At 31.1% G+C, this 24,893-nt stretch overlaps 1 protein-coding gene and 1 non-coding gene across 7 annotated transcripts; both read left to right on the forward strand.

Moving 5' to 3' along the window:
• Nucleotides 1–64: 64 nt before the first annotated feature.
• On the forward strand, nt 65–20,029 carry LOC146532472 (folliculin-interacting protein 2). 6 transcript variants are annotated; one of them, XM_085195946.1, is made up of 13 exons: nt 65–292; nt 1,479–1,668; nt 4,849–4,961; nt 5,226–5,395; nt 7,226–7,333; nt 7,733–7,872; nt 9,784–9,905; nt 11,507–11,647; nt 13,613–13,762; nt 15,364–16,769; nt 17,342–17,468; nt 17,790–17,901; nt 18,053–20,029. In XM_085195946.1, exons 1-13 carry the CDS (start codon nt 216–218, stop codon nt 18,257–18,259), a joined length of 3,063 nt encoding a protein of 1,020 aa, XP_085052072.1. In that variant the 5' UTR covers nt 65–215; the 3' UTR covers nt 18,260–20,029. The 6 variants fall into 6 exon arrangements, with proteins under 6 accessions (XP_085052072.1, XP_085052073.1, XP_085052076.1 ...); XM_085195947.1 differs by having other exon boundaries at nt 1,482–1,668; XM_085195950.1 differs by having other exon boundaries at nt 84–292; nt 1,482–1,668; nt 7,717–7,872.
• Nucleotides 20,030–21,749: 1,720 nt separating this feature from the next.
• TRNAG-CCC (transfer RNA glycine (anticodon CCC)) lies at nt 21,750–21,820 on the forward strand. The gene has a single exon. It is a non-coding gene; the product is annotated as a tRNA-Gly (tRNA).
• Nucleotides 21,821–24,893: the final 3,073 nt, after the last annotated feature.

The following is a 24,893-nucleotide window of genomic DNA, read 5'->3' on the forward strand; positions in this document are numbered from 1 at the left end:
TTGACCTTTACAAAAAATAAACACACTGTCTATGGAAAATCATATGACTTTCGCACGTGATCTGTCAGATTATTTACATTTTATATTCCGAGTGTTTTTCAAATGCCATGAAAAATTTTATATTTTTGAAAACCACTACGTAACAAGATATACATAACGATGTCACCTGACTCTGATTCTGAGGATAACATGATATGGTGTGACATTGTGACACAATGGCATTAATAGAAAAAATATTTTCTATAAAGAGAAAACTTGATAATGACTATTGGGACTCACGAAACTGGGACAGGTACGTCATTGTGAACACATATTATTTATTGTTTTCTATTTATGTTCAAAAATATGTAAATAAATTGACGCACACAGCTTTCAACGGACCTTAGAGTGGTGAAATAGGGTGTTTGTGACGCACAAAAGTCTGGCAGTACTGTGAGTATTGCCGTCACCGACTAGCATGAAGTATGAATCGTGGAAGTTTCGAAGCATGTGATAAGCGCGGGGGGTGCGGGTGGCGTGGGCGACAGCCTGACTGCGTCACCGAGGAAGAGGGGCGACCCTCTGTTCAATCAATGTTTACTTATTATTTACATGCGAGTTAGTACATTCGCACATTCCAAATCGCACAGCCGCTAGTCTATTGTCTTACGGCTGTTTAAGTGCATTTAAAGTGAAATCTTTTCATGAGTGTATTTCTCGTGCAGTGAGTGTATGTGGCATACATTACGCCTATTATATCGCAATTTATTTATCGTGATTTACGTTATTGGAGAACAGCTGTGAATTTAATCAACCGACTATGTAATAAAATGAAATTTAGGTAAACAAATGATCATAACTTGATGACAGTTATGTGAATAAAATATTTTATATGAAATTTGTTGTACAAGAACTTGTCTTTTATAATCAATATACAAACTGAAATGTGGTTTAAAGCAGTAATATCTTGCCTCCATAGTATCAATCTACTAAATAACATATATGGTAAAATTTATAAATTCTTATTAATACATTCAGAATTTTGAATTCTGAACGAGAATTGTTTGTTTTTAATTGTAACTTGATTTTGTTTTATTTAAAGGACAAACTGCTGACAGTAATAACATTTTAAAATACCACTATACTTAAAGCATATAAATACATAACAATATTAGATATTATACTTACTTTATAGTGTTCCTAATATATTTGGCAAAGAAGCATGTGTCTGCAATATTGTGAAGAGAAAGTTTTCACGATCTACTTTGTTTAAAATCACTTTACTTTGTTGTAACTATTTCTAAATGTGCAATAATGTTTTTAATGTGTAATAACAACAAATGTTAGGGCCATCTGAACTTCTAATAAGAATAAATAATAATTATTTTTTATGTTGACACAGAAATGGGTGCAAATCTATGCTATTACTTAGCATTATTTAGGTATTATGTTTTTTTAGCATTTTTTTCATCACAAATTGTATATTTAATATTTGTCAGTAGGTCCTGTGAAATAACATTGGAGCAAGTGAGATTGCTTCTATATAAAGAGTGTGATCGTAGAGGAAGAAAGGTTTTGTTTGATTCGTCAACAATTGAAAAAGTACCGTCTCGGAAAGATGATAAGCCAGAACTTAGAAGTAGTGAGATACCATCTATTGTGGAGGTTACTGATGGATACACATATATTGTGAGTATATTTTTTTTTTCATGTTTGTGTTTTATTTTACTAACTACTAATACCCACCATGGCTTGGTGGCCATGGCTGCATGGTCAAATGAAAATATCTAAAAGTTATGTATGACAGATGATACATTCTTATTGTAAATAATGGCAGAGCACAGGTACAGTGGTTTATATTGAAGTAATTATTATGAAATAATACAAATATGTATAAATATACCCTTCATAGATAAATGGTGTGTAATTTTGGTGTTGGAATAAATTTTCAGCTGGACCTAGTAGTTTCTGAACTTAGTTTGTTAAATCAAACAAATGGTCTAGCTTTATAATATTTGTGTAAATAACATGGACTTTTTTCATAACATGATTTTTTTTTAATTAAAAAGTTACTTAAAAAATTTTTTTTTATTAAAATATTTTATTTCTTATTCTTATGAATAATTTTGTAGTATAACGTGTCTATAAATATAAATTTTCAATTGTTCTTTATAAGGTAACAAATTTGTTCAACTTGAATGAAATTATGTCACATGTTTTTTTATGACATACACACAGTACACAAAGTGATTGTTAACTAAGTTAATCATATTATTATAATTATAATGTGAAGGCTGATGAAGCCAGTAAATATATTAAATGAAGATATATGAGAAACACTTCTCAAATGAAGGCCACATACTGTAGTTTATGCTTTAGATAGGTTTTTGCATCGCAAAGTTGTAATGTTACGTAGTAGTAAGCTTATTTGTATGTATTGCAAATATATGCCTTTTTTTAGCAGTTAAGACATGTCGAAATGCCGTGTGCATTTATAATATACTCACATGTTTCCTTGTGTCGTGAACGTCATGTGTCGTTGGGTCAAGAAACCCAAATCGCAATGTCTCTATATTCGTAACATGTGGAAAATGTAAAACAGAATCGACAGTTCGACAGTTACACTTCCTTCCTGTCTACCTTTAGAAATGATACTTCCTTATTTACATTTTCTTAGCCTCAAGTTATATCCCGTACCGCATATAGCAGTTTAGGCAGCGGGAACCCATCGCTAAGACAGTCCGTTCCCCACGCACCGCCGAATTATAGAGACATTGTGTGTCCTGTGGCAGAACTTGTTACCAAAGCGAGGAAATGAAAATATATAAATAATTCATTCGCCCTTAGTGGGAATCAAACCCAAAAGCGTCTTTTTTAAAGTCACACGCTCGTGACACTGCGTCACGACGACGCCATATTTACATAATTAAGAATATTCGATATAATCGCCTTTTATTTTCACATAACCGCCCCTTATCAAAGACGTAACGAACGCTTTATAAATAAATACAACAATTGGAACGTAGCGTCACGAGACTTCCAATTTACAGTTTATTCGCATTGAGTTTCTATATATAGCTCTTACACGTTAGCCTTTTTGATTACGGATGAGCTCGTAAGTGGTTCTAAGTGGTTCTAAGAGTGTGGCGTTCGATAGTGTTGTTTAAGTTCTAATTCTATGATGGTCACATGCAATTGCTCAGTGACAATTGAAGGGTTATCTCGGTTAGGTATATTATGTGTGTAATTAGCCATGAATCGTGGGAAACGAAAACTAATTATATAGTTCCAGCTAGCCAGCAGAATGGAAAATAGAAAAAAATTAAGTACAAAACGGATTTCAAATATGATTTCTTATATCGATATTAGTATAGGAAAACGTCCAACCAAAGGATAGTAATTCAAAGTACTTTACACATACATAGTTACGTACGTTATCACCAATAAAACTTCCGTTATAAATAATACTTTACTTTCATATGTACCATATTTAAAATCATATAACTTTATTAAAATATTAACTTTAACTATTATTTAGATATATCCAACTTGCATAAATAAAGATTTCATCTCTATACCTTATTCAGAGAGCCGTGAGATGTGAGGTAAACAAATCATTAAAGGTTACTTACTTTGTAGGTCACGATTAATGGAGTTAATATTTTTTATTAAAAGAAATAACTATGGAAGTTACCGAAAACTTGTGAAACTAAATAGGCCTAATACTTTAAATAACCCATAAATACAGGAGACTCTTTTAAAGAAAAACCAAATATCTTGTGTGTGACAGTTTAATTTAAGTAGATTTCGATGATTCTTTTTTTATTGGAAAGGATATAATTCATATCAAGGATAGTTTGATAAGAGTTTGGTTACGTTCTGATTGTGGGATCCGGTTGAAGTTATTTTTCTTTGTTAAAGATTATTACTTAAGGTAAGGTAAATAACCTAAGACTGGAACTGGACAGAAGAGCTCTGCAAATTGTAGATAATTTAATTCATTCAATAACTTCGTGCTTCATGGTATATTTAATTCTAATTTACTTCACCATTGCCACGTTTTCTATAATTATAAATATATAAGAAAATGTTAAATCGATGTAAATAACAAGACCTTCATTTGGCATTGGCGAGACTCATGTGACTGACGATTACAATGTTCACATTCGATTATAAATGGCACTTCCTCATTTGATAATGTAATATATCTAGAGAAAACTTACCTACTGTTGTTGCTATTGTCTCAAATTACATAGGTTTACTGCGTTTGGAGGTTTTGTCAAGGAAAAAAATTTAAGACAGTATTATATTGAACTGCCTTGCGAGAGTCAGCTAAAAAAAGTTTGAATTACTGTGTATTTTTATATAATTTTTAATTATAAGCTTTTTACATAGTTAATGAAATACAATTATGTTGCTTATCCATGGGCGTATCTAGAGATATTTTCCAAGGGGGGGATTATTTTTACTATTTTTGTCCTATAGTTTTCAGCAAATTCTTAGTCTTTTTTAAATTTTCATAGTTAATTTTTTGTTAGTAAAATGTCTAGTATGTACCCGCTTTCCCCCATCCCTACGCCCATGCTTATGACATCAACGGTACTTGCTCTCTTTGAAGAAACATATTATTTTATATTACGTACAAATATTTTCTTTAAAGTAGGGACTTTATTGAAACTCAAGTTCACTATTCTACTACTCATTAAAGTTAAATTCTTTACAATAATATTCTATTTAATTTAAACTGGGATGAGTACTATATTCATTTGTAGGTTCCATATGGAATCAAATGTATGTATTAATAATGTTTTAAATCTTATTTATCGTTACAAGCGTTATATATTAGTAATTAATGTAAATTTTGTCTAGTACAAAGGTCAGGCGGCAGATGCGAGCGTCCTCGGTGAGATGATATTTGGTGCCGTCGCGATGAATTGCAAGAGCGTGTCGTTAAAAATTCACATTATGAATGATCCTAGACGGTAAGAAATTTTTGATTTTTTTGTATTTTATGCATCTCCCACTGCACTTTTTACCATTTGGGTAACTTAGTCTCCCTTTTCATGCACTGCTTTTAAGAAATGAAAATGTTAAATACTAGGACTAGGATACTCCTTACGCTATTACAATGCCGATAATAACCATAAAGAATATTTCGAAGTACCAAACTAAATTTAAAATTGCTATCACAAACTATACGTAAAGATAATTTAATTTATTACATTTCATAAAAATATTTAATCCAGGCTTATGTGCACCAAAATATTCAGCGTGCCACCACCTAGAATAAGTCGAGTGGAGCGTAAGACTGACATTAGTAAGAGTAATTTGATGAACCGCTCGACGCCTCTCAACGTGCCATTGGTGAAGGAGGAGGGCGTGTCGTTGAGCTTTTCACTGGATAGGGGAGATTCTGGTTAGTTTCTTTATATTTTCTATTACATCTTATATACATACTTATATGTAAATAATAAAATATATAAAAATATTATTTTTGTCTCTTGAAAGAATAAATATTTTAAATTAAAATATATCATGAGTCTGTTTAATTTTGCAATATATACCTATTATTAAGCGATAATTATATTATTGAGGATAGGTACAACGATAATTATAAAATAACAATTATATAGCTGTTATCTACTGCTGTTTTCAAAACTGGTCTTCTTAACATAATAGTAAACAAATTTCAGTAATCTTCATAAAATATTTTCCATTCCATTTTATTGTTTTCACACTTCCGTTCTTCCGTTCCCAGCGGAATTCTGGTGGCGGCACTCAACGCCGCGCTGGGTCTCGACACCAGAGACTGACCTCACATAATAAAATAATTATTGTTGTTTATGCATACATAAACTCAAGTTTATTACAGTAAAACCAAACGATCAATTCGTCGATTTTCAAAGGCACCTCGTAACATATCGATCAAGATTTAAATTTCATTACGTTATCGTAAATACCTGCGTCTACATATGTTAACAATAAGATAATAATGTAAAGATAACTTATCGTTTTAGACAAATAAGTACGTTACTAGTGCTTTCTATTATTTCTGTAATCAATATTACCTTTCATGTCCCTTTCAAGGAGTGGTGTACGAAAAACTTGTATATATTTCATTGGAAAGCCATATGAAGGTTAACATTTTAAATGAGAAATCCTGATAACATAATAAACAGTGATATATTTTATCTTTGTTTTGTAATGTCTATCACGAGGTGTCAAAACTTGTGACTATATTCTATCGCAACTTTATACGGGCGAGTGTATTTGTATACCACCTGTGTATTGATCGAGTCTAATGTTTTAAAGAAACCTTGACTTCGTAGTTCTGATTAACCTTTTCATTCAATAGGAACTATGTTTTATAGCTATATTATTAGAATATTATATATAAAACAAATTAATATATTATTGTTAATTAATTACGCAAAGCGAACTTAGTGTTAAATCCATCCATTCTCTATTTTTTTCCTAAAAAAGGTGAAAAAGGATCTTAAGAAGTCATACCGTAAATTAACAATGTTACTTACAACTGTGTCTCGAAATTTTGTATAAATATTTGAATTTTATATTGACGTCAAATGCAGAAAATAAGAAACTTGCTATATTAGTAAGTAAATAACTTGGTTGATGTTCTTTTGCTACGTTGAGTGTGTATTGGTCTAATGCCTTTAGATTGTTAAGTAGAATACCTAGGTATCAAATTGTCTATGTATGTAAAATAATAGTAATCGGACACTTCATAATATTGACTATATTGTGCGCTATATTACAAAGAAATAGGCACTTGGTATATACACGTAATTGTCGTCTAATAGATTATTCATTATCTTTATTAAATTTTATTATAGCTCGATATACTTAGAATTAAATATTAATTATAATAAAATACTGGCCCACTTTTGTAGATTTGGAAATGAAATGGAAATGACAAAAAATTGTAATTATATTCGCGTGATGATACTCTTAAATAGTCTACCTTTTTATAGAAATATACATGTAATATGTAGTATACCTTTCTACAGAAAGGAACCATTTTCTTTTTGTTTGGATATGTCTAAATATAGTTATGGATTCATATGTCGTGAGTTAATACTCATCGTCTGCCAAATTAAAACACACAAGACTTACGTTAAATTTAAAATACATACAAAAAGTGTTATCTTATCTAGAGATCTTGTTTTATCAATCTTCAATAATTGCGGCCCGGAAACGGTTTTTTTAATCTTGAATCATATTATAGGGTTCTACGGGGAACAATCGCCATACAGCAGTGTCGGGTCCACTTACGACTATTTCTCAATGTTCGACACCTGGGATGGGAACAGCACTGATGAATATTGTTTTCGTAGTAAGTATTCTTACAAAAACAGCAGTTTTACCTTTTTTATTAGCAGAGTAGGTTCAAGGAACCTGGTGTTAAGACACTCCTTTCCCCATTTTTCAAATTTTTAACCATTGTATGTTGAGTGGCGTGGCGGTTTGTCAGGCGGGAAACACCCAACGGCCGCAATGAAGGAAGATAATAAAGTATTTAATTTCAATTAATTAACTTCGATTTCGAAAAAAAGTACATTGAAATATAAATATTTCTTATCGACATTTTGTTAGTCTTATCCATGTTCGAAGAACCTTCGAGATTATCAATTGCCAGACAGTTTTTTAATTTGTTTCTCTATTAATAACTAACAATTTTTCAACTGCATCATTTAAGGAACAATATTATAGTAATAGGCGTTGATTTCCCCAGCGCCGTGTGGACGGAAGTTAAGTAACTCGAGCAATGGTAGCTGGCAAAGGAGAACCTTCCAGAGCATGGCGACGAGGTTTGATCTAGGACAGAACAACACTTTGAGGGTGCCCTCGTCGGTTTCTAGTGTGGATTCGCAGGTAACTATTGTTTGATATTGATTTGCTTTTGCTAAAATTTTTGTGGAATTTGGGTATTTACTATAAATTATGCAACTTAATTTATATGATGTCGTGCTTCCATTGTCACTTTTACAGCATTGTGCGACGTTTATTGTTTTTTTGTTAAATTTTTTTTTGAACTGCATTGTCTATTGATATTAGCGTCATATATTTTTTTAATGCGTTGTAAATAGGAAATAAAAATATTATAACACTCGTTGTTTTATACTTTTTTCTCGACATAGGCAGAAGCTAATGCGTTTAACACTGCTTTTGAACTAAATTTAACTTTATCACTAACTGAGTTACACCTGTTGCCATGATATCAACTATAAACTCGATAAACATTAAATATCGTATTTTATCTATATGTATGTTTTTGGGTTTTAATGAAAATAATAATTTAGTTAATAATAAGTTCATTATAACCAAAATAAATGCATAAAATACATTTGTAGCTATATCTAAGTTCGTGACGGATCACATGAGTGGCCGGCGGTCGGTCACATGACTTAACAACTTGATTACAATAATTATGTCAGGAAATTGTATTATTTTATTATTATTATAATTCTATTTCTAAAGATTCTATATATCTAATATAGAGATCAGCCCTGGCGCTGGTGCACAAAGTGTGATTGTAAACACGACTGGTTGTGGGTTCGATTCCTACTCGAGGAAGTGAAATATTTATTTAAATTTATATTTCCATTTCTTCGCTCTGGTAAAGACAATAAAATAAGAAATGGAAAATGTATTATTCAATAATTTCAGATCACGTAATGGAGTTTCTCGATGTTTGCTCTATCAATACTTACTTTACCTTGTGATAGTTGGAAAGTTATTAATATTTATTCACATATTGTATTGACTATTTGCATATATTGACGTAACGATTTAACTCGTAATGCCGTATTACACTTACACTTCAAGTTACTTGTTACAACTTTAAATTATATATGTAGGCAGGCAGTTTAATATTATTTAAATTTATAATTTAGACGAGTTATGGTACTCGAGACAAACCTTCGTGGTTTTTTGTAGTGCCTTCATCAATGTAAATATATAGTTGTATGGATATTTGATAGAAATTAAAAAAAAAAAAAAAAAAAATAGAAAATATAGTTAAAATAGATTTATATCTTGCTAGCTGATTATTTTGATAAGTTGATAAATGACACAAGTATTTTGTTTGTTATTATTAAATCTACGTTTACGGCTCATACTCGTATGAATTCAATTGTATACAATTAATATCAAATATTATTAGAAAAAGATCATATATTGAAAATACTTACGTCATTGACACTGCCATTTAATAGATTAGTAAATGTGGAAGGAGAACAGGGTGATATTTGTCTCTTTTTTCTCTAACAAATCTATAAGGATAAAAATCTCATATATTCCGAAAAACATCATAATACTAAAGAATACATGTCATTCACATTTTTTTATCTGTAAACAGTTTAAGCTGTATCATTTAATCAATTAAATAAATGACTTGTTAATCCAGGAGCGAACGAAACGTGTTTATTTAATTATCGTACATTGTACCATAAATATTGAACCTTATGATAATATAACACGATAAATATAAATAATTATTGATAGAATGAGGCAGTCGTGGTGCAGCGCTATAGTGTCTGACGCTACGGCTATGGCTTCGATTCTCACTCAAGGTAATGAATTATTTTCATTTCCCCGCTCTAATGAAGAAAGCGCGGCATTTGATTTCCGCCATTCAATACACAATGTCTCGAAATTTAAGCGGAAAGTTCCTACTTCATAAATTATTAAATATTATATTTAATATATTATTTAATAGATTAATTATAAGTATTAAATTTCTTCTCCCGTTTAATTTCTATTTTCTTCTTTTTTCTTGTCAAGATATACAGCAATAGTTCAACAAGCGGTACGAATGATAGTTTGGCGAGTTTTACATCAGTAGTGCCGAGGCGAGGAAAACTTGGTCTGGCCTTACTGATATCTGTATCAGAGCCTGCTGACATGTAAGTTTTTATGCTATAAGTCTTAAATCAGTTTCTTGAGTTGGTTTTTTATTCGTTTCTGTTATTGTTTTATGATGATTAAAGGCTCAAGGTTTTTTATTTAATGTTAATATTTATTATCTACAAGGTATTTTATTTGTCCAGTGCTGGTAAATAATGATGAATGTCTCTTAAATAACAGGAAAATGCTAATTTTACCTATATTTTTTATTGGGAATTGAATGTTCATTGGGAAAACAATAGATACAATATTCCACGCGAGACCTAAATCCACATTTTTCACCTATAGAAGTATAGGCTTTCGTATAGATTAAATATAAAGATATATACATTTTATACTAAAAATACATAGACTTTTTTATACAGAGACATTTTTTTAATAAATTGACAAATGAGAAAGTAATTTAACGCGCCATCCATTCCTGATGACTCGTAGCGTTCGGAAATGTAGTGGAATTTTGTAGTAATTTAAAAATAGCGGCCTATATTTGTCACGTGGTAAATTGATTGGACGCGATAAAAACAATTAATGAACGAATTTTTAGTTTGAAAGTCAACTTTTTATTATGGAATTTTGTGATATTATGTAAATATTTTATTTAAAAAAATATATTGTATTTTCATTTCAAAAAAATACACAATGAAACTGTATAATTGATTGGCACCAGATTTTGGTTGTCAACATGAAGTTGAAGAAAAATAATGGCGTCATAAAATTATTAGCGCTATTTTCTTCGAGTCATATATTTTTTAAAACGTACACTACATTAACTATGAAATCATGTACGACATTTATTGGTAGTAAAAAATTGTAGAACTAAAGAAAATAATGGATTTTTTATTGCCCCATAATCTATTATTAACTATTTTTGAAGTAAGGACTTTCATTTTTTTTGTTACGTACAAAAAGTATATGAGCTAATATGCATATAAGAGAAAAAGGATTTATTTTAATATTATATATAGAAATTATTTTACTTACATCACGTTTTTATATAAGTAGCAAAGTTACATAAAAGTTAATTTAAAAGTTTACTATTGTAACTTATAGTCTAGTACTAATTATAAAGATTCTACAATGGTGATAGTGCTAAATAACTCTTATGTATATTACATATAAAATTCTATTGATTTATAACATGCAACATTGTCGTTCGATTTGCCTTTTTTATTAACTTCGTATTTATATTTTTATAATATTTATGACATATTTTACTTGTTCCACACTTATGAAAAAAAAAATACTTTTTATTAGTTTTCTAATAAAATATTATTTGTTTAAGTGTAATTTATTTGTTTTTCTACATTTAACATTTTAATATTTATAGGTGACTATATTCATAAAACGAGCATTAGTATCGATGTTAATATACTTATTCTAAAATTGTAAATATATTGTATTGTCTGATCATTGACCTCCAAGGTTTAGGTTATTATATTAACAGTACATTAGACAAACTGCAAGTAACTCTAGTACGACTGGTGTGTCGTGGCTGCTTTGAAGTTAAGTTTAAGTTAGGCTGAACTATTGCGTTATAGTTGAACTATACCCACAGTATAGACTGTACTGTATAGAATATAAATTATACTTCTCCTTGTAGGGATATCGTCCGTCGCTGTATGGAGCACTCTCCTCAATTGCAGTCTCTAGTGTGTCGTCTGCGGCTTGCCACGCTGTCGGCGGGTGCTGGGGGCGCCTTCGTGTCCACGTTGCATAAGGCTGTTGGTGATGCTGCTAGATGGTAAGGAGCGTAATCTTCTATCGTTTTTTTTTCAGTTTCACGCTATATCCCGCATATACCAGTGTAGACTGAGGGGATCTAGTGGTAAGTCACTCTACTCCCCACTTTTCTCCGAAATTTCGAGGCATTGTGTGTTGAGTGGCGGAACTCGACGCCGTTGCTTTGTTACCAATTCAAATTCTTACGAAAACTAAAAAGTAGAGTTTTAATATAGCAGTTTTAAAGTCCACGCAAACGAAGTTAATGACTGGAGTTTTGACTTTTAGTAAAAAAAATACCACAATTAATTACTAATATTTATTGTACATATCTGTCTGTTTAATAATTTGAAATATTTAATTTAGTTCCATTTTAACTATAATTCTGAGAAATTCCTCGAAGTTTTGATAATAATGCAAAATTCCAATGAATTATAATTCCTTTACCGACGTAAGTAGGACACATATTAATAAACCTATTTAGCATCAATATAGTTGAATTGATGGTGATCCACTTACTTTATAGGGGCTTATAATTTGATTTCAGGGGCAAATCGATTTTATAGTCCATAATAAATTATTTTAATAGATTAAAATCGATTCTTTATCCTCCCATACTTCAAGCTTACGTGCTAAAATCAATATTATATTAACACCGTTATGCCCTATTTGTTTCGTAATCGATGTTTTTAGTCTTTCGCTGGACTAAAGCCAAAAGTACTTAAAGCTATGAAGCGTAGATGTTACTGTCAGTTGTCGTAAATCATAAGAAAAAAATATTTGCTTTATATCGTTAAGAGCTATTTCAACGGCCGTGTGTCTTTTATAACAACAATATTATGTCAAGAATATTTTTTTATATTGTAGCAATGATATCTTTATGAATTTTGTCTATTTTAAAATGTTTCATCGAGAACTTTTGCGCTAAAATCCTTGTTCTAAATATTTTTGGTTAAAGTTTCTCAATTTGTATTTTTGTGTATGTTAATATATGGTAATCATATGGATATGATAATCATGTTAATATATATATTTACGTCTTCTAACCTCTAAAAGGAAAGCAATCTAATATGCAATTGTGTTAATAACAAGAATTTATAGTACATTCGCACTTGTGCTATAATTGTTTAGCACGTGTGGAAGTGATAAAATATGAAACTTTAAAATAGTCATATACCTATTTTTGAGTTTGAATATCTATTTAGTACTTTTATTTTTATCTTCGTGGTATTAACTTGAGATAAAAATATATTGAACTTAGTTCTGTCTTTTTCTAATAACTACACTTCTCGTATATGTACATATGTATATTACACTGAGTCACTACTTTATTTTTGTGTATCAATGAACCTGTCTATACTCTTATGTTTTGGATGATATTTCTGGAGTTGTATATTGGAGAATCATCAATAGTACCTATATTAGAAGACGTATGTTTAATTTACATTCAAATCCATTTTTTATCTAATAATTATTGTGTCGGAGCGGAATTGTAAATGACGTTGAACTCGCAAGAGTAAACTACATACTTGCTGTTTCCAGCGAAGTAATTACAAAATTCTTTTGTTGGTGGAAATATAAATCTGTTTTATTTGAAAGGAATCCGTTGTGCCTTAGCATTACCAGCACATTTTGCAGTGCAAACCGGGCTGTACGTTTTGTAGATGAATTTGAGGATCTAATTTACTAATAACAATAAGCGAAACAATGTAAGTCAAAAGCCCACTGAGCTTTCTCTCTTACTTAAAGAATTTTTGTCTCATTAGGCTCTCCTCTATCTTCTTTTGACTTCTCTTTTAGAGTTTCTGTCCACTTATATTCCGACGCAATAGGTACTTATTTTTTATAATAGGCACATGTTACTAAGCTTCGCATTGCCCGCATTTTGTATGGCAGTTTCTTCTCAACAATATTTTGAACTTATAACGGTCATATATCGTATAATAATAATTAATATTTGATAATTTTAAAAGTCAATAAATTTCAGGCTATCAGATCTTATATACGGGCCGCGGCTACAATCGGTGTGGTTGGAGCTGGTTACGAGTGAATCGCACCTGTCTAACAAAATGGCGGATAGGCTGTTGACGGATTTATGCTCGGTTCTAACAGCCGGTGACACGAAGAACACGAATTTGTGAGTATTTTTTTGTGTTTATTATAAAATAAGAAATTCCCACGTGAACAATTTAGACTTAATGCCTGTATATCGTTTAATTCTATATTTTGCAATTATTTTGGGGATATATAACCTAAGGAGGTTTCATAATTTAACGATTTTTTAAGAATATTAAATTTCCTTTTAAGTGGAAATTGAATGATCTATTATCATAACAGTTAGACATATGTCAACTGCTCCATATCAATATTACATGTACCTTTATACATATTTACTCTAATCACGAGTTTACTTCATAACAATATGTCAATAAGGAAAGTATTAATATACTTATACGTTTTATAGAAAATTATGAATCACGCGAACGTTATAACTAAAGTAAATTTTATATTTCCGGACGTTAAAAACACGTGATGTTGGTAGGTGATAAAAATATTTCGCTTAGTTTTATTAAGAGTTTTCACGTTACTTTATGACGCACTTTTATAACGGCTACGGATCTGTTAAAATCACATGATGTTAACAAATTGTTATGCAAATATTTATTTTTATTTTTTTCGTATAATATTATTTATCTGTTTCGCGGTTCTACGTAGATTTGTGAAGTTAATTTATCGTCAAAGGCGATAATCATTATTTACTTCAGTAAATAAAATTTCTACGCAATTTTTTAAATTTATTCAGACCTATATAATAACTTAATAAGAATATGTATGTGTATGTCAAGATCTCTAGGTATTGTATTTATCATTGAAGAAAAATAATTATTTCTAATATTTCTTTTATTCTGACGTATATTTTTAAATACTTGTATAATTTATTCGTTAACTTATTATTTAATTTTAGTAATGTGTAAGAATCTACTACCATCTTATATTATTGTATCCGTTTTTCGAAGGATAACATCTGCTATATCATTTCACTAATAACAATATGTCAATAAGAAATAAAATAAAACATTTTGCTACCATTTCGTTTAAACAAATTTCATAAATTATTTAGTAATCAATACCGATTAATTTCGAATAAAATTCAAGATAAATAATCTGTATTTTTTTGGACAGCATCCAAATTGCTAATATTAAATATATTTTTGCCAAAAAACCATTTATCTTTGGACAATTTCTTCGTCCGTTAATTGCTTGCAAGTGTTTATATTTATTTTTAACTTTGTTGGTAATTTTGGCTAGTTATTTTTATGCCCCTTGTTTACGTGTTTCTCACGTGATTGTCTATCACGCCATTTTCAATGGACTGACGTTTACAAATTGTTGAAATTAGTTGCGTAATTGGTGTGGGTGTTGGGACAAGCGCTTTCAGAGAAATAAATACGTTTTGAAATTTATTTTGGGAGTCAACAAATGATTTATAGGAGAAGGTGACTGTTAATTGACGCCCGCCCTTCTAACGTAATTGTTATGTAGCTTAGTTTTATGAAAAGTTTAGGCGATAAATAATATTTAATATCTTTTATACATTACCTGTCACCATAAATGTAATGTATTGGTTTATTTCTTATTTTATGCTATTCTATGCTAATAATGCATGTTTTAATACTATTTGTACAGTTGTCTACTTTATAAATATTATCAATAACCAATTCAATTCTTCTTTTACAGTTTTATCAGTACTCTACTGACGTACGTCTTAACACATCATCTCGGGTGGGTCACTACTGTCAGTCCTTACGACACCATCGATCCTCAAAACTTTCCATCTGACCAGAATGATACTAGAAGGCCCTATAACGCACTTTGGGCGCAATTGACGGACCTCTGTGGTAGTATCGGGTTCCCACCCCGATCTGCCAGAACAATTATAGCGGGGTCGAAAAACGCACAATTTATTACTAGACTTTTGGCCGTTCTAACATATTTTGTGCGTTGTGGTGGTGTAAGGAAAAACGACTTCAAGTATGAAGATTGTTTGCTCAAAGAACCGAAATTTGTTGATGTTCAAAATGTAGAGAAATCGAGGACGAACTCCGATGTTAAAAAATGTTCCAACCTAAAAGTCCCGTCGTTTAACAATAGTAATAGCAATGGTAGTGACAGTACGTTGACGGCAAGCGATTTAAGTCTCAAGAAAACTGCTACGTTAATGAATTTGCGCTCGCTCTCTAGTTCCGATTTAATGGGAAGGGCCAATCAAAATCAAGGCAAGTTGCGGCGACTCCCAAATATGCTTCCCTTACAAGACTCCTCGGATTCAGGCACAGATTTATCATCAGAAGAATGTGATACAAAACAAGTCGTGTTCGTCCTTGGTGATGACGAAAAGTTAGTGGGACTGAAAAATAAGTCTAATGGAAGAAAAATTACGATGAAATCGTCAAAAAATGTTAATGAAACGTCAGATCTAGAGAAGTTAGAAGAGAATTCTTGTTCAGACATATGCGAGAAAACCAAACGAGACAGTCCGTCTAAGTGCTGCGGTCAGACACTTCAACATTCCAAACCAATCAAACATTCCGGTTTTAAGTTCGAGTTCGACAAATACCCACAGATAGTCACTAATTATATGAAGAGCAAAAACTTAGAAATACTAGATAGACATTATATAGGGAAACCGGGGAATTTGAAGTTGGATAACTTTCAGTTCGACCCGACTTTCGTTCCGCCAATACAAGAGGAGAGATGCGAAACGTGTTACAAGTGCCAATTAATGGAGTCGATGTTGCAAACACCGACTAATGCTTCTGAAATGGAATATATGAACGACATGCCTCGGTCCGAGCCACAATATGCAAAAGAGACTATAGTAAAAGAAACTACACAATGTGAGTTATCCCCAAAATCGTTTGTTAGGACGCGAAAAGAAAACACGGTAGTTGTTAACGTTAAAAGTAAAGAGTCGCTAGAAAGGATAGAAAGTAATAATAAAATGATGAAAGTGAAGGAAGTGATAGAGTTCCCGTTGAAGCAAGTTTGTTCGAGTAAACTACAAAGTCAAATGCGATCGGGCTATGACGCGTCGTTACTAGGTGGAGTTACAAACCATTATGTACCTGATTTAATTTTACAAGGTTAGTCTACATTAAAGTATCGTGTCAATTAAAGTCTTATTATGAGTTCATTGTTGTTGGTTGTGGGTTCTGGGTTCACAATTATTTTCATTTGCCCTCTTGCGCTCTAGCGCAACTGAACAGTTCTGTGTTTGAGTACCGCCACTCAACACGCAATTATTCAAATTCCATTCTATGCGGGATAAAGCGTGAAACTGGTAAAGTGTTATGAAATGGGATGATTATATTATACTCTTATGTACCCTATTTAAGGCTAGTTGTGGTGCACAACAGTATAACTGTAACCATAATAGTTGGTGAGTTCGATTCTCATTCGAGGAAATTAGATATTTTATATTATAATATCCTCGCACAGGTAACGAGGCAAAGCTGAGCATTGAGTTCCGCCACTCAATACGCAATGTCTCCAGAATTTAGCGGAGAGAAGGAAACTTAAACTAACATTAGATTTCTGGTATCTGCTACTATGCTATATGTGGGATAGTTCACACTATCCCGTAAAAAAAAAATATTTATTCGTAAATTTTATGTATACCTTTACATATTTTTACATTCATTTTTAATTATTCAAGGAACACTATCAAGTCCCACCGCGTGGGAGGCGGACCTCCGCAGGGACCTGGATCTCACATCGTACCTGAACAAAACCCTCAACTCGCCAGTACAAGCTGTGGCCATCGTCGGTGATACTAACACATGGTGAGATTTATATTATACTTATATCATCTATCATAGTGTTTATTTACGACTTCGTCCGGCGTGGTGGAATAGAAATAATTAAGAGATTTGTATACATAACTACACAGTTCTAAGTACCCGAGCTTACCCTGGCGGCAGGTGTACTAGGTTACACATTTACATTTAACAAATAAATTATTTAATTCCTATAACAAATAATAAAAAAATCCAGTAGTTCCTAAGATTAGAGAGTTCAAACAAACAGAATCTTTAGCTTTATATATAATATTAGTGTTTAGTTATTATTTCATAGAAAAAAATATTACTTCACTTGTTCTCCAGGGAGGTGCGTCTGGTGGGACGGGAGTGTGGGTGCGGCGGGCTGTCCCCGTTAGTGGGCGGTATGTTAGACGCCATACCCGCCATGCGACTTGCGCGCGTTCCTACGCAACAGGTAAATTATGTATTTAGCTACAATTTAGTGTTTTATGACACCAATAATAATAAATCTAATGCAGCTTTAGTATTTCTACTTGAAACTATGCTGGGTTCACTTACAATACTCGTTATTATAAGTTTAATTAATATATTTTTATTTGTTCCAGTGTTTCCTCTACTTAGAAAGTAAACTCCGTGAATTATGCGTGTTGTCAAAAACTTTAGCCGACATGTTGATGTCAACCGATTTCTGTGACATTGCAACTCTAACTAAATCACTAAATATAGATGTAAATGATGTCCCGTTGCTATTGGCAGTCGCAACAACACACACACCACAAGTTGCTATGAGATATGGTATAAGTTATAGATGAATTGTGTGGAAAGTAACGAAAGTCATTATAATTTATTAAATTAAATAATTAAATATAAATGAAGCCATTATTTTTTGTAGTAGGCACACAAATACAACACTCGTCAAGTTGCTATATATAACAAAAGCTATAGATGAAATTAATAAAGAATGGAAAACAGTGTATTATGAAATTAAAAGTCAATACAAACGATGCTGTTACTTTATTTGTTAGTAGTCTGTGCGATACTTTTAAATGAAGTTAATATGAAAAGAAAGGAAATTGTAATTGTGTCTTTGTATAAGTTAATATTTGTGGGAATTCATTGAAATCAATAATACAATGTTGTTTAACTTACAACTCTCGTTTAATACAATGTTGGTAAAAATAGGTAAAGAACCTAAACGCTGCTGCCCTCTTTGCTTATCCCACATAATTATATAATATTTGAAAATAATAAATGAAACTCATTCTATGCTCCAAAAAGTATTAAAAGTTATTCAATTGTATTATGTTCTGGGAAGATGGTTTTTATTTAAGAAAAGTTACGTTTTACAACTTACATGCGCATTTAAGACGTTTAACAATTCTTTGAAATAGTTTTCAACATTGATTGACATTCTAATACGTGCAGTGCAGTCGACGAGTGATGGCTGCTTTGTAGTTAGGTTCTCTGAAGTTGTGCACAGTGGGCACTTGGAAAAAAGTAATCAAATGTAAGGAAAAATCGTCAAATCAAATCTGCGCAGTCCTATAGATAGCCGTAGGTCGTCCACGACTCGTTGTACTTGTTATATCCGTGTTGCAATTTCTTTACATTTATTACGTCAAGAAAAATATATATGATACATTTATGTATATACATATATCACAAAAAATCACTGAAAGTGTACAAAATATTTGATTTTTTATAAATTGTATATTTAAATATTTATTATAATATACACATATGAAACTGTGATTGAAAAAAAGAAATTTGTATATATTATCTTGTTATCATTGACTCTAGGTAAAAAGTATTTAATTTATATAAGGTCACATGGTGTACCATAAAGTATTAAACATAGAATTTCGATATCTTGTTCAACAAAATTGTAGTTAATTGCTTTTAATGAATAAAAAATATTTTATTATTTATATTCAAACTACTGGACTTTATAAAACTCCAGAGTTAAAAATATATTTATTATAAATATTTATTAAATTGGCATCTATATTCACTATATGTACTTTTAGCCCATTTTTAAGACTACTATATATGGTCAATATATGATTTTTTTCATGGCATTTGAGTTCACAGCCGTTGCTTTTTCAATCTACCGCTGCTTTCTAAGTTTATGAGATTAATAGAACATTTTATTAATCATATTAATGCATAATAAATTACAGATTCTAAGGCAGTCGTTTTATGTCATAACTTAATCTTAAGTTATTACTTATGAATATTCGATATATTTGTTTTCAAATCGATTTAGCTAATTGATGTAAGCTAACTATAATCTGTGGGTTACTCGAACTTAATACGCTTTTTTATAATATCACTTAATTGATATTATAGTTATTATAATAACAAACATATCTCTTGTAATATTATAAATGTGAAATGAAGATACATATTTAAATAGCTGAATAGATTTTGTATAATAGTGGATATTATGATGTAAAATACTCCTTGTAATGTACCTTAATATATTCAACGTAACGAAGGTGATATGTAAAATAATAGAATTGTGATTAATTTGAAATATTTTTTTATATTTAGTAAGGTAATAAATTATTTTTCATATTGAATTTTGTTTCCTTTTTATTTTTAATTGCCTATTCCATCATTAACATTATTCGGATCCGTTTGATTTTCTAGCGGAGTCAAAATTATTGTCAGTCCCATTACAAATTCTATGAATGCAAAAAATTGTCGAGTGTGGCGATCATTTTTCAATGATATATAAAAATTAAAGATCTAGAACACCTGATGAACGATCAATAGTAGTAGTAGTATGTAGTAATAATAGTATTTAATAGTTCAGCTACACTATAAGAACCTTAGAAAAAATTATTAAGCATTTATTATCATGTTTGGTAATTTTTTTTAAGTCCTCTATTTTTATAGAAGATCTGGAATATCTGATGAACAATCGTAATAGCCCAACTAAACTATAAGAAATAATGAATTGCCGCTTTAATGGAAGAAGTTCAACAAACGTCTTTCTGTTTCTCCGGGTCGGACAATAACCAGAATATATGAAACGATTCTTATGGGACTTGTAGATACTGTCTTGTAAAGGAAATTCTGGGGTTTTAAGTTTTTGCCGTCCGCGAATATCTAGCTAGATATAAAATAACTAAATATTTTTCTATTAAATATGACAATTTTTGCGCTCTAGCCATACTAAAATAACTAACCAATTTTCCCTAAGTAATAATTATCCTACAATTTTTTTTTATGAGATGTATCCTATCCTATCCTATCTATGTATATAAAAGGACTTGTCCTCACTGACTGAGGTAAGACGCGCGCACAGCCGTAACCGCTGTGCATAGAAACGTGATATTTGGACAGATGTTTACTTTCGTAATCTGGACATCCTGGACACTGGACTAAGAAGGGATTTTGTAAAATTTTAATCCTAAAGGGGTGAAATAGGGGTTGAAAGTTTGTATGGAAAAAAAATTAAATCGGCACCGATTTTTATAAAATTTGAAATTTAGATTTATAAAAGTATTTAATTGAACACGTGTTTCATCGTTTTCTGGAATTCTCACCCTAAGGGTGCAAATAAGGGGTTGAAAGTTTGTATAGATTTTTGTTAATCGGCACCAATTTTTTAAAAAAAATTATTTCAGACTCTTAAAAGTATTTAATTAAACACATGTTTCATGGTTTTCTAGAATTCTTCCCTTAAGGGTGCAAATAAGGGGTTGAAAGTTTGTAACATAACATAAATACAATAAATGTGTATAAAGTCCTACCCGTTGAGACACTTTCGCGCATGCGCTGCTGTAATGGTAAGTACTACATGAAAAAAATGTACTGGAGTATTGTTCCTCTTAATAAGATCTACAAAAAAGTCACCGACGGCATATTCGTATCTTTTAAGAATAACTTGTAGTGATCATTTTTCTGTCTAAAAATAATAATTTCAATATATTTTTTATTGTGAGGGATATTTTTCCATAATGGTATTAATCCTTATCCTTTAAAATACTTTATTAAATTTCTACGTTAAACGAAGATAAAATTTGCTTTTAAACTATTTCGAAATTGCGAATAGTTTTAGAGAAAACACACATCAACTGTCGAGTCGAGTTTCACTTATCCCTTACTCTCAGCATATAAATAAGTATATTAGTTACGTTGGCCATTTAATGTAGATCAAAACTGTGTTTTACTGTTTTTCATTTTAATAAGTACTTAAGAAGTTGTTACAATATCAAAAAATCCTTGCTGCGAAACGCGCCTCGCGACGTTATGCTTATACAAGCGAGTCCGCCGCGCCCGCCTGCCTTACACGCATCGGTGGTTCAGTGGTAGAATGCTCGCCTCCCAGGCGGGTCGCCCGGGTTAAATTCCCGGCCGATGCATTCTATTTAATTTTCGTCACAGGCAGCCACGTAGTGCTTGCTTTTCATCAGGGACAGAATACCCTCTTCAGCATTAACCACAAGCTCGAAAAAAAAAACCCGCCTGCCTTTATAGCAACGAAGATTTAGATGCGTTTGCATGTATTGGATAATTCGAGTTGAATGTATTATTTAATGTCATTTAGCTATCTAAAAATAGTAATTTAAATATATTTTAATAAGTACTTGAAAAGATTAGTAGCACAGATTTAAATTTACGGTACCTACTAAAAAATCCTTGCTGTGTAAAACAATTGGAAAATCCTTATTGAAACTACGAAAATGCGGATTGCATTAGGGTTTAATTAATTTTCACATTATCTTAAGTGTTTTGCAAACATACATTATATGAATAATCCAGTAGTAAAAGCGGGCGAAGCCGCAATAGGGTCGCTAGTTATAAATATTTCCGTCTCTCACAAGCTGACGCCATTAGTGAAATTACCTTATCACGAATACACATTGAAAACCGACGGGTATTTGCCACATTTATACTTTTGGGTCGGAAATTCGTTTTGAAATTCTTTTGACACACCATGTAGGTGGAGTATATCTCGTTAGTCTGATTGCTTTCTGTCGAATGATATGCAAAAAGCATAAAATTTTCGTAATTTGTTAAATAATAATTATACATACTATATAAGTTTTCATTTAGTAGCTCTAGAAACAGATTATATATAAAAAAAATAAAAAATAAGAAAGTAAAAAAGGAAAGAAAAGTGTAAATTTGTTCACGTTCTATCTTTCATTCAATTTAGGCATCCGAAAATAAAAATTGCTACTGAAATTAGGAAACGAAAGCTTAACACATTCCTTCCTAAGCTTTACAACTGATTCCTTTCCGCACAGTTTGTTCACAAAATTACAAAGGCCTACGGGCGTTTATTTAGATTTATACTCCTAATAGTGACGATACCATTCCGTTAATGGCGGACCTCCTCGATAAATACCGGGAAACATTGCTGGGAATCACGAAAATTTATATAAAGGTTGTTAGAAATGTTCAGGGTTAAAACTTTGGGTAACCAGTTCCTCACCTCGTTTCGATAACAAATTGCTTGAACTCTACCATTAATATATATACAAATCAAGTTTTATTGTCTTAAGTACTTTAGTTATTTATTTATGTTATGAAATTTGATATCCAGGTATAATACGGTGGGTTCCAATCGTTTAGATATTTAAATAGATCGAGAAACCATTTATATCGTAAATATAAATATTGTCTTTCATTAAATTCTACACTATTGTAAAAAAATTGTGAAATAGTTTAATTTTGACCATATGTTTGACCAAATATCTTTATATAATGTAATACCTAAGAAATTTTGAGACACCTTCAATTTATCAAGCATGGTGGCTATTACTAACTTATATATAAGATGTAATATCTTATTCTAAACAGGGAAATCTTTTATATAATGACTTTGAACGAGAAAATAAATAAATTTCCTCGTGTACTTAAATAAGCAATGTCACGTAGATGGTTGTAAAATTATGGCAAATTAAAAAAATATGTGGGTAATTATGGCCCAGCCCCCACCTTAGGGTTAAATAAGGTAACCTACATTTATAATCATGAGATAGTAGATACACAGTGAAGCCTGAGGCTGCTCTTTATTTCATTCAAAGAGGAAAACATTTGTGCGTGTATTCCTTCTTGTTTAAATTGAACCAGTTCTATTTGTGATTCTAGGCTATTGTATGTACTCTTTCATTTCTCTTTTTAATTGTTTTCGATCCTACCTAGCGGAGTAAATCTAAATAACTAAGATAACATTTAAATTGTTTTGCATAGATTTTTTAAAAGTCTAAAAATAAGGCTGTCAGCTTCCGTGAATCTCCATTCTACTCTATTTTGTAGTTGCAATTTGAAATTAGTATAATAATTCACAGTTCAAGGTTTCATAAGAAAAAAATATCTGTATTTCAAATGCTGCATTCATTTGTTACTAGGCTAGGCATTTGCTACTTAGATGTTAATATTTTACATAAAGGCATAAGAAAAAACACACATGGTCATAATTAGTCTGTTAAAAAATTAAAAGGACGGTTCTGTACTTTGATAGTATCGTGGTTTTTTGGTTAATTTATTATTTACCAGAAATTTAAAAAACAACTTCGATAAGTTTTTTAACGATGGAAACTCTTTCTTTTTAAATTTTTTGGTATTTCACCACAAATTTTATTCCTATTTCGACTCCTCCAGCTCGTACTAATAGTAATTGCACGTGCTATAATTCCCGTATATTTAACGTATAATCGTTGTCCATTGATCTACTGTGTGGTTTGCGGTTTCTCCTGCATCAGTCGAGGAATTACCGACGTAATGCCATAATCAGATTTGCCTTCGGTTACTGGACAAGTGGCTACGGCCACAGCCATAGTGCTAGGTACTCTACATAATAATATTTAATATATTATATCATTTAGGAGATTTTAAAAGTGGTGTAGAGTTATTGTTCATTTCCAAACCAGAATCTCAGAAAAAATGTGTAAATGTAATGAAATTTAAACATATACTTATTATTCGTATAGATGAAGATATAATAAATAGATTACAGATAGTATTAATTAAAATTAAAAACATAAAAATTACTAAACTTCGGATTTTCTATATATAAAACTTTTCTATACATATTTTAAGAACCCTACAATTTTAATAGGTCTTAAAATTTGCCAAAACTTTAATTGAAATGAAGTTTCTTGAAAACATTTTAAGAGCAAATTGTTTTATCTAAGTCTTGAAACATTTTCATTGAATGTTTTAATGATCTGTCTTTTACTTGATATAATATATATAAAAAGTTCATAAACACATATATCAATTGTTAATGTAAAGGTATGTAATTTAACTACTAGTATAACAAATATGTAACCTGGAAACGAAGCTAATAGCGAAATGGAATTGTTCTGCACTCTGTACGGCAGTCGTGGCGCAGCGGCACCAGGGTGTGACTGTAACGCGACGGTTGTGGGTTCGATCCTCACTCGAGGAAATGGAATATTTAATATTATTTATATTTTCATTTCT

The sequence above is a fragment of the Heliconius melpomene genome, chromosome 13 (assembly GCF_056956725.1).
Source record: "Heliconius melpomene rosina isolate 202511_hmr_F chromosome 13, ASM5695672v1, whole genome shotgun sequence".
NCBI classification, from domain to species: Eukaryota; Metazoa; Arthropoda; class Insecta; order Lepidoptera; family Nymphalidae; genus Heliconius; species Heliconius melpomene.

Excerpts from the sequence above, each read along its gene's own strand:
- LOC146532472 (XM_085195946.1), top strand. The coding sequence starts at position 216 with ATGGCATTAATAGAAAAAATATTTTCTATAAAGAGAAAACTTGATAAT. Across the intron at positions 1,669-4,848 it reads CTGATGGATACACATATATT|TACAAAGGTCAGGCGGCAGA; the intron begins GTGAGTATATTT and ends AATTTTGTCTAG. Across the intron at positions 4,962-5,225 it reads ATTATGAATGATCCTAGACG|GCTTATGTGCACCAAAATAT; the intron begins GTAAGAAATTTT and ends TATTTAATCCAG.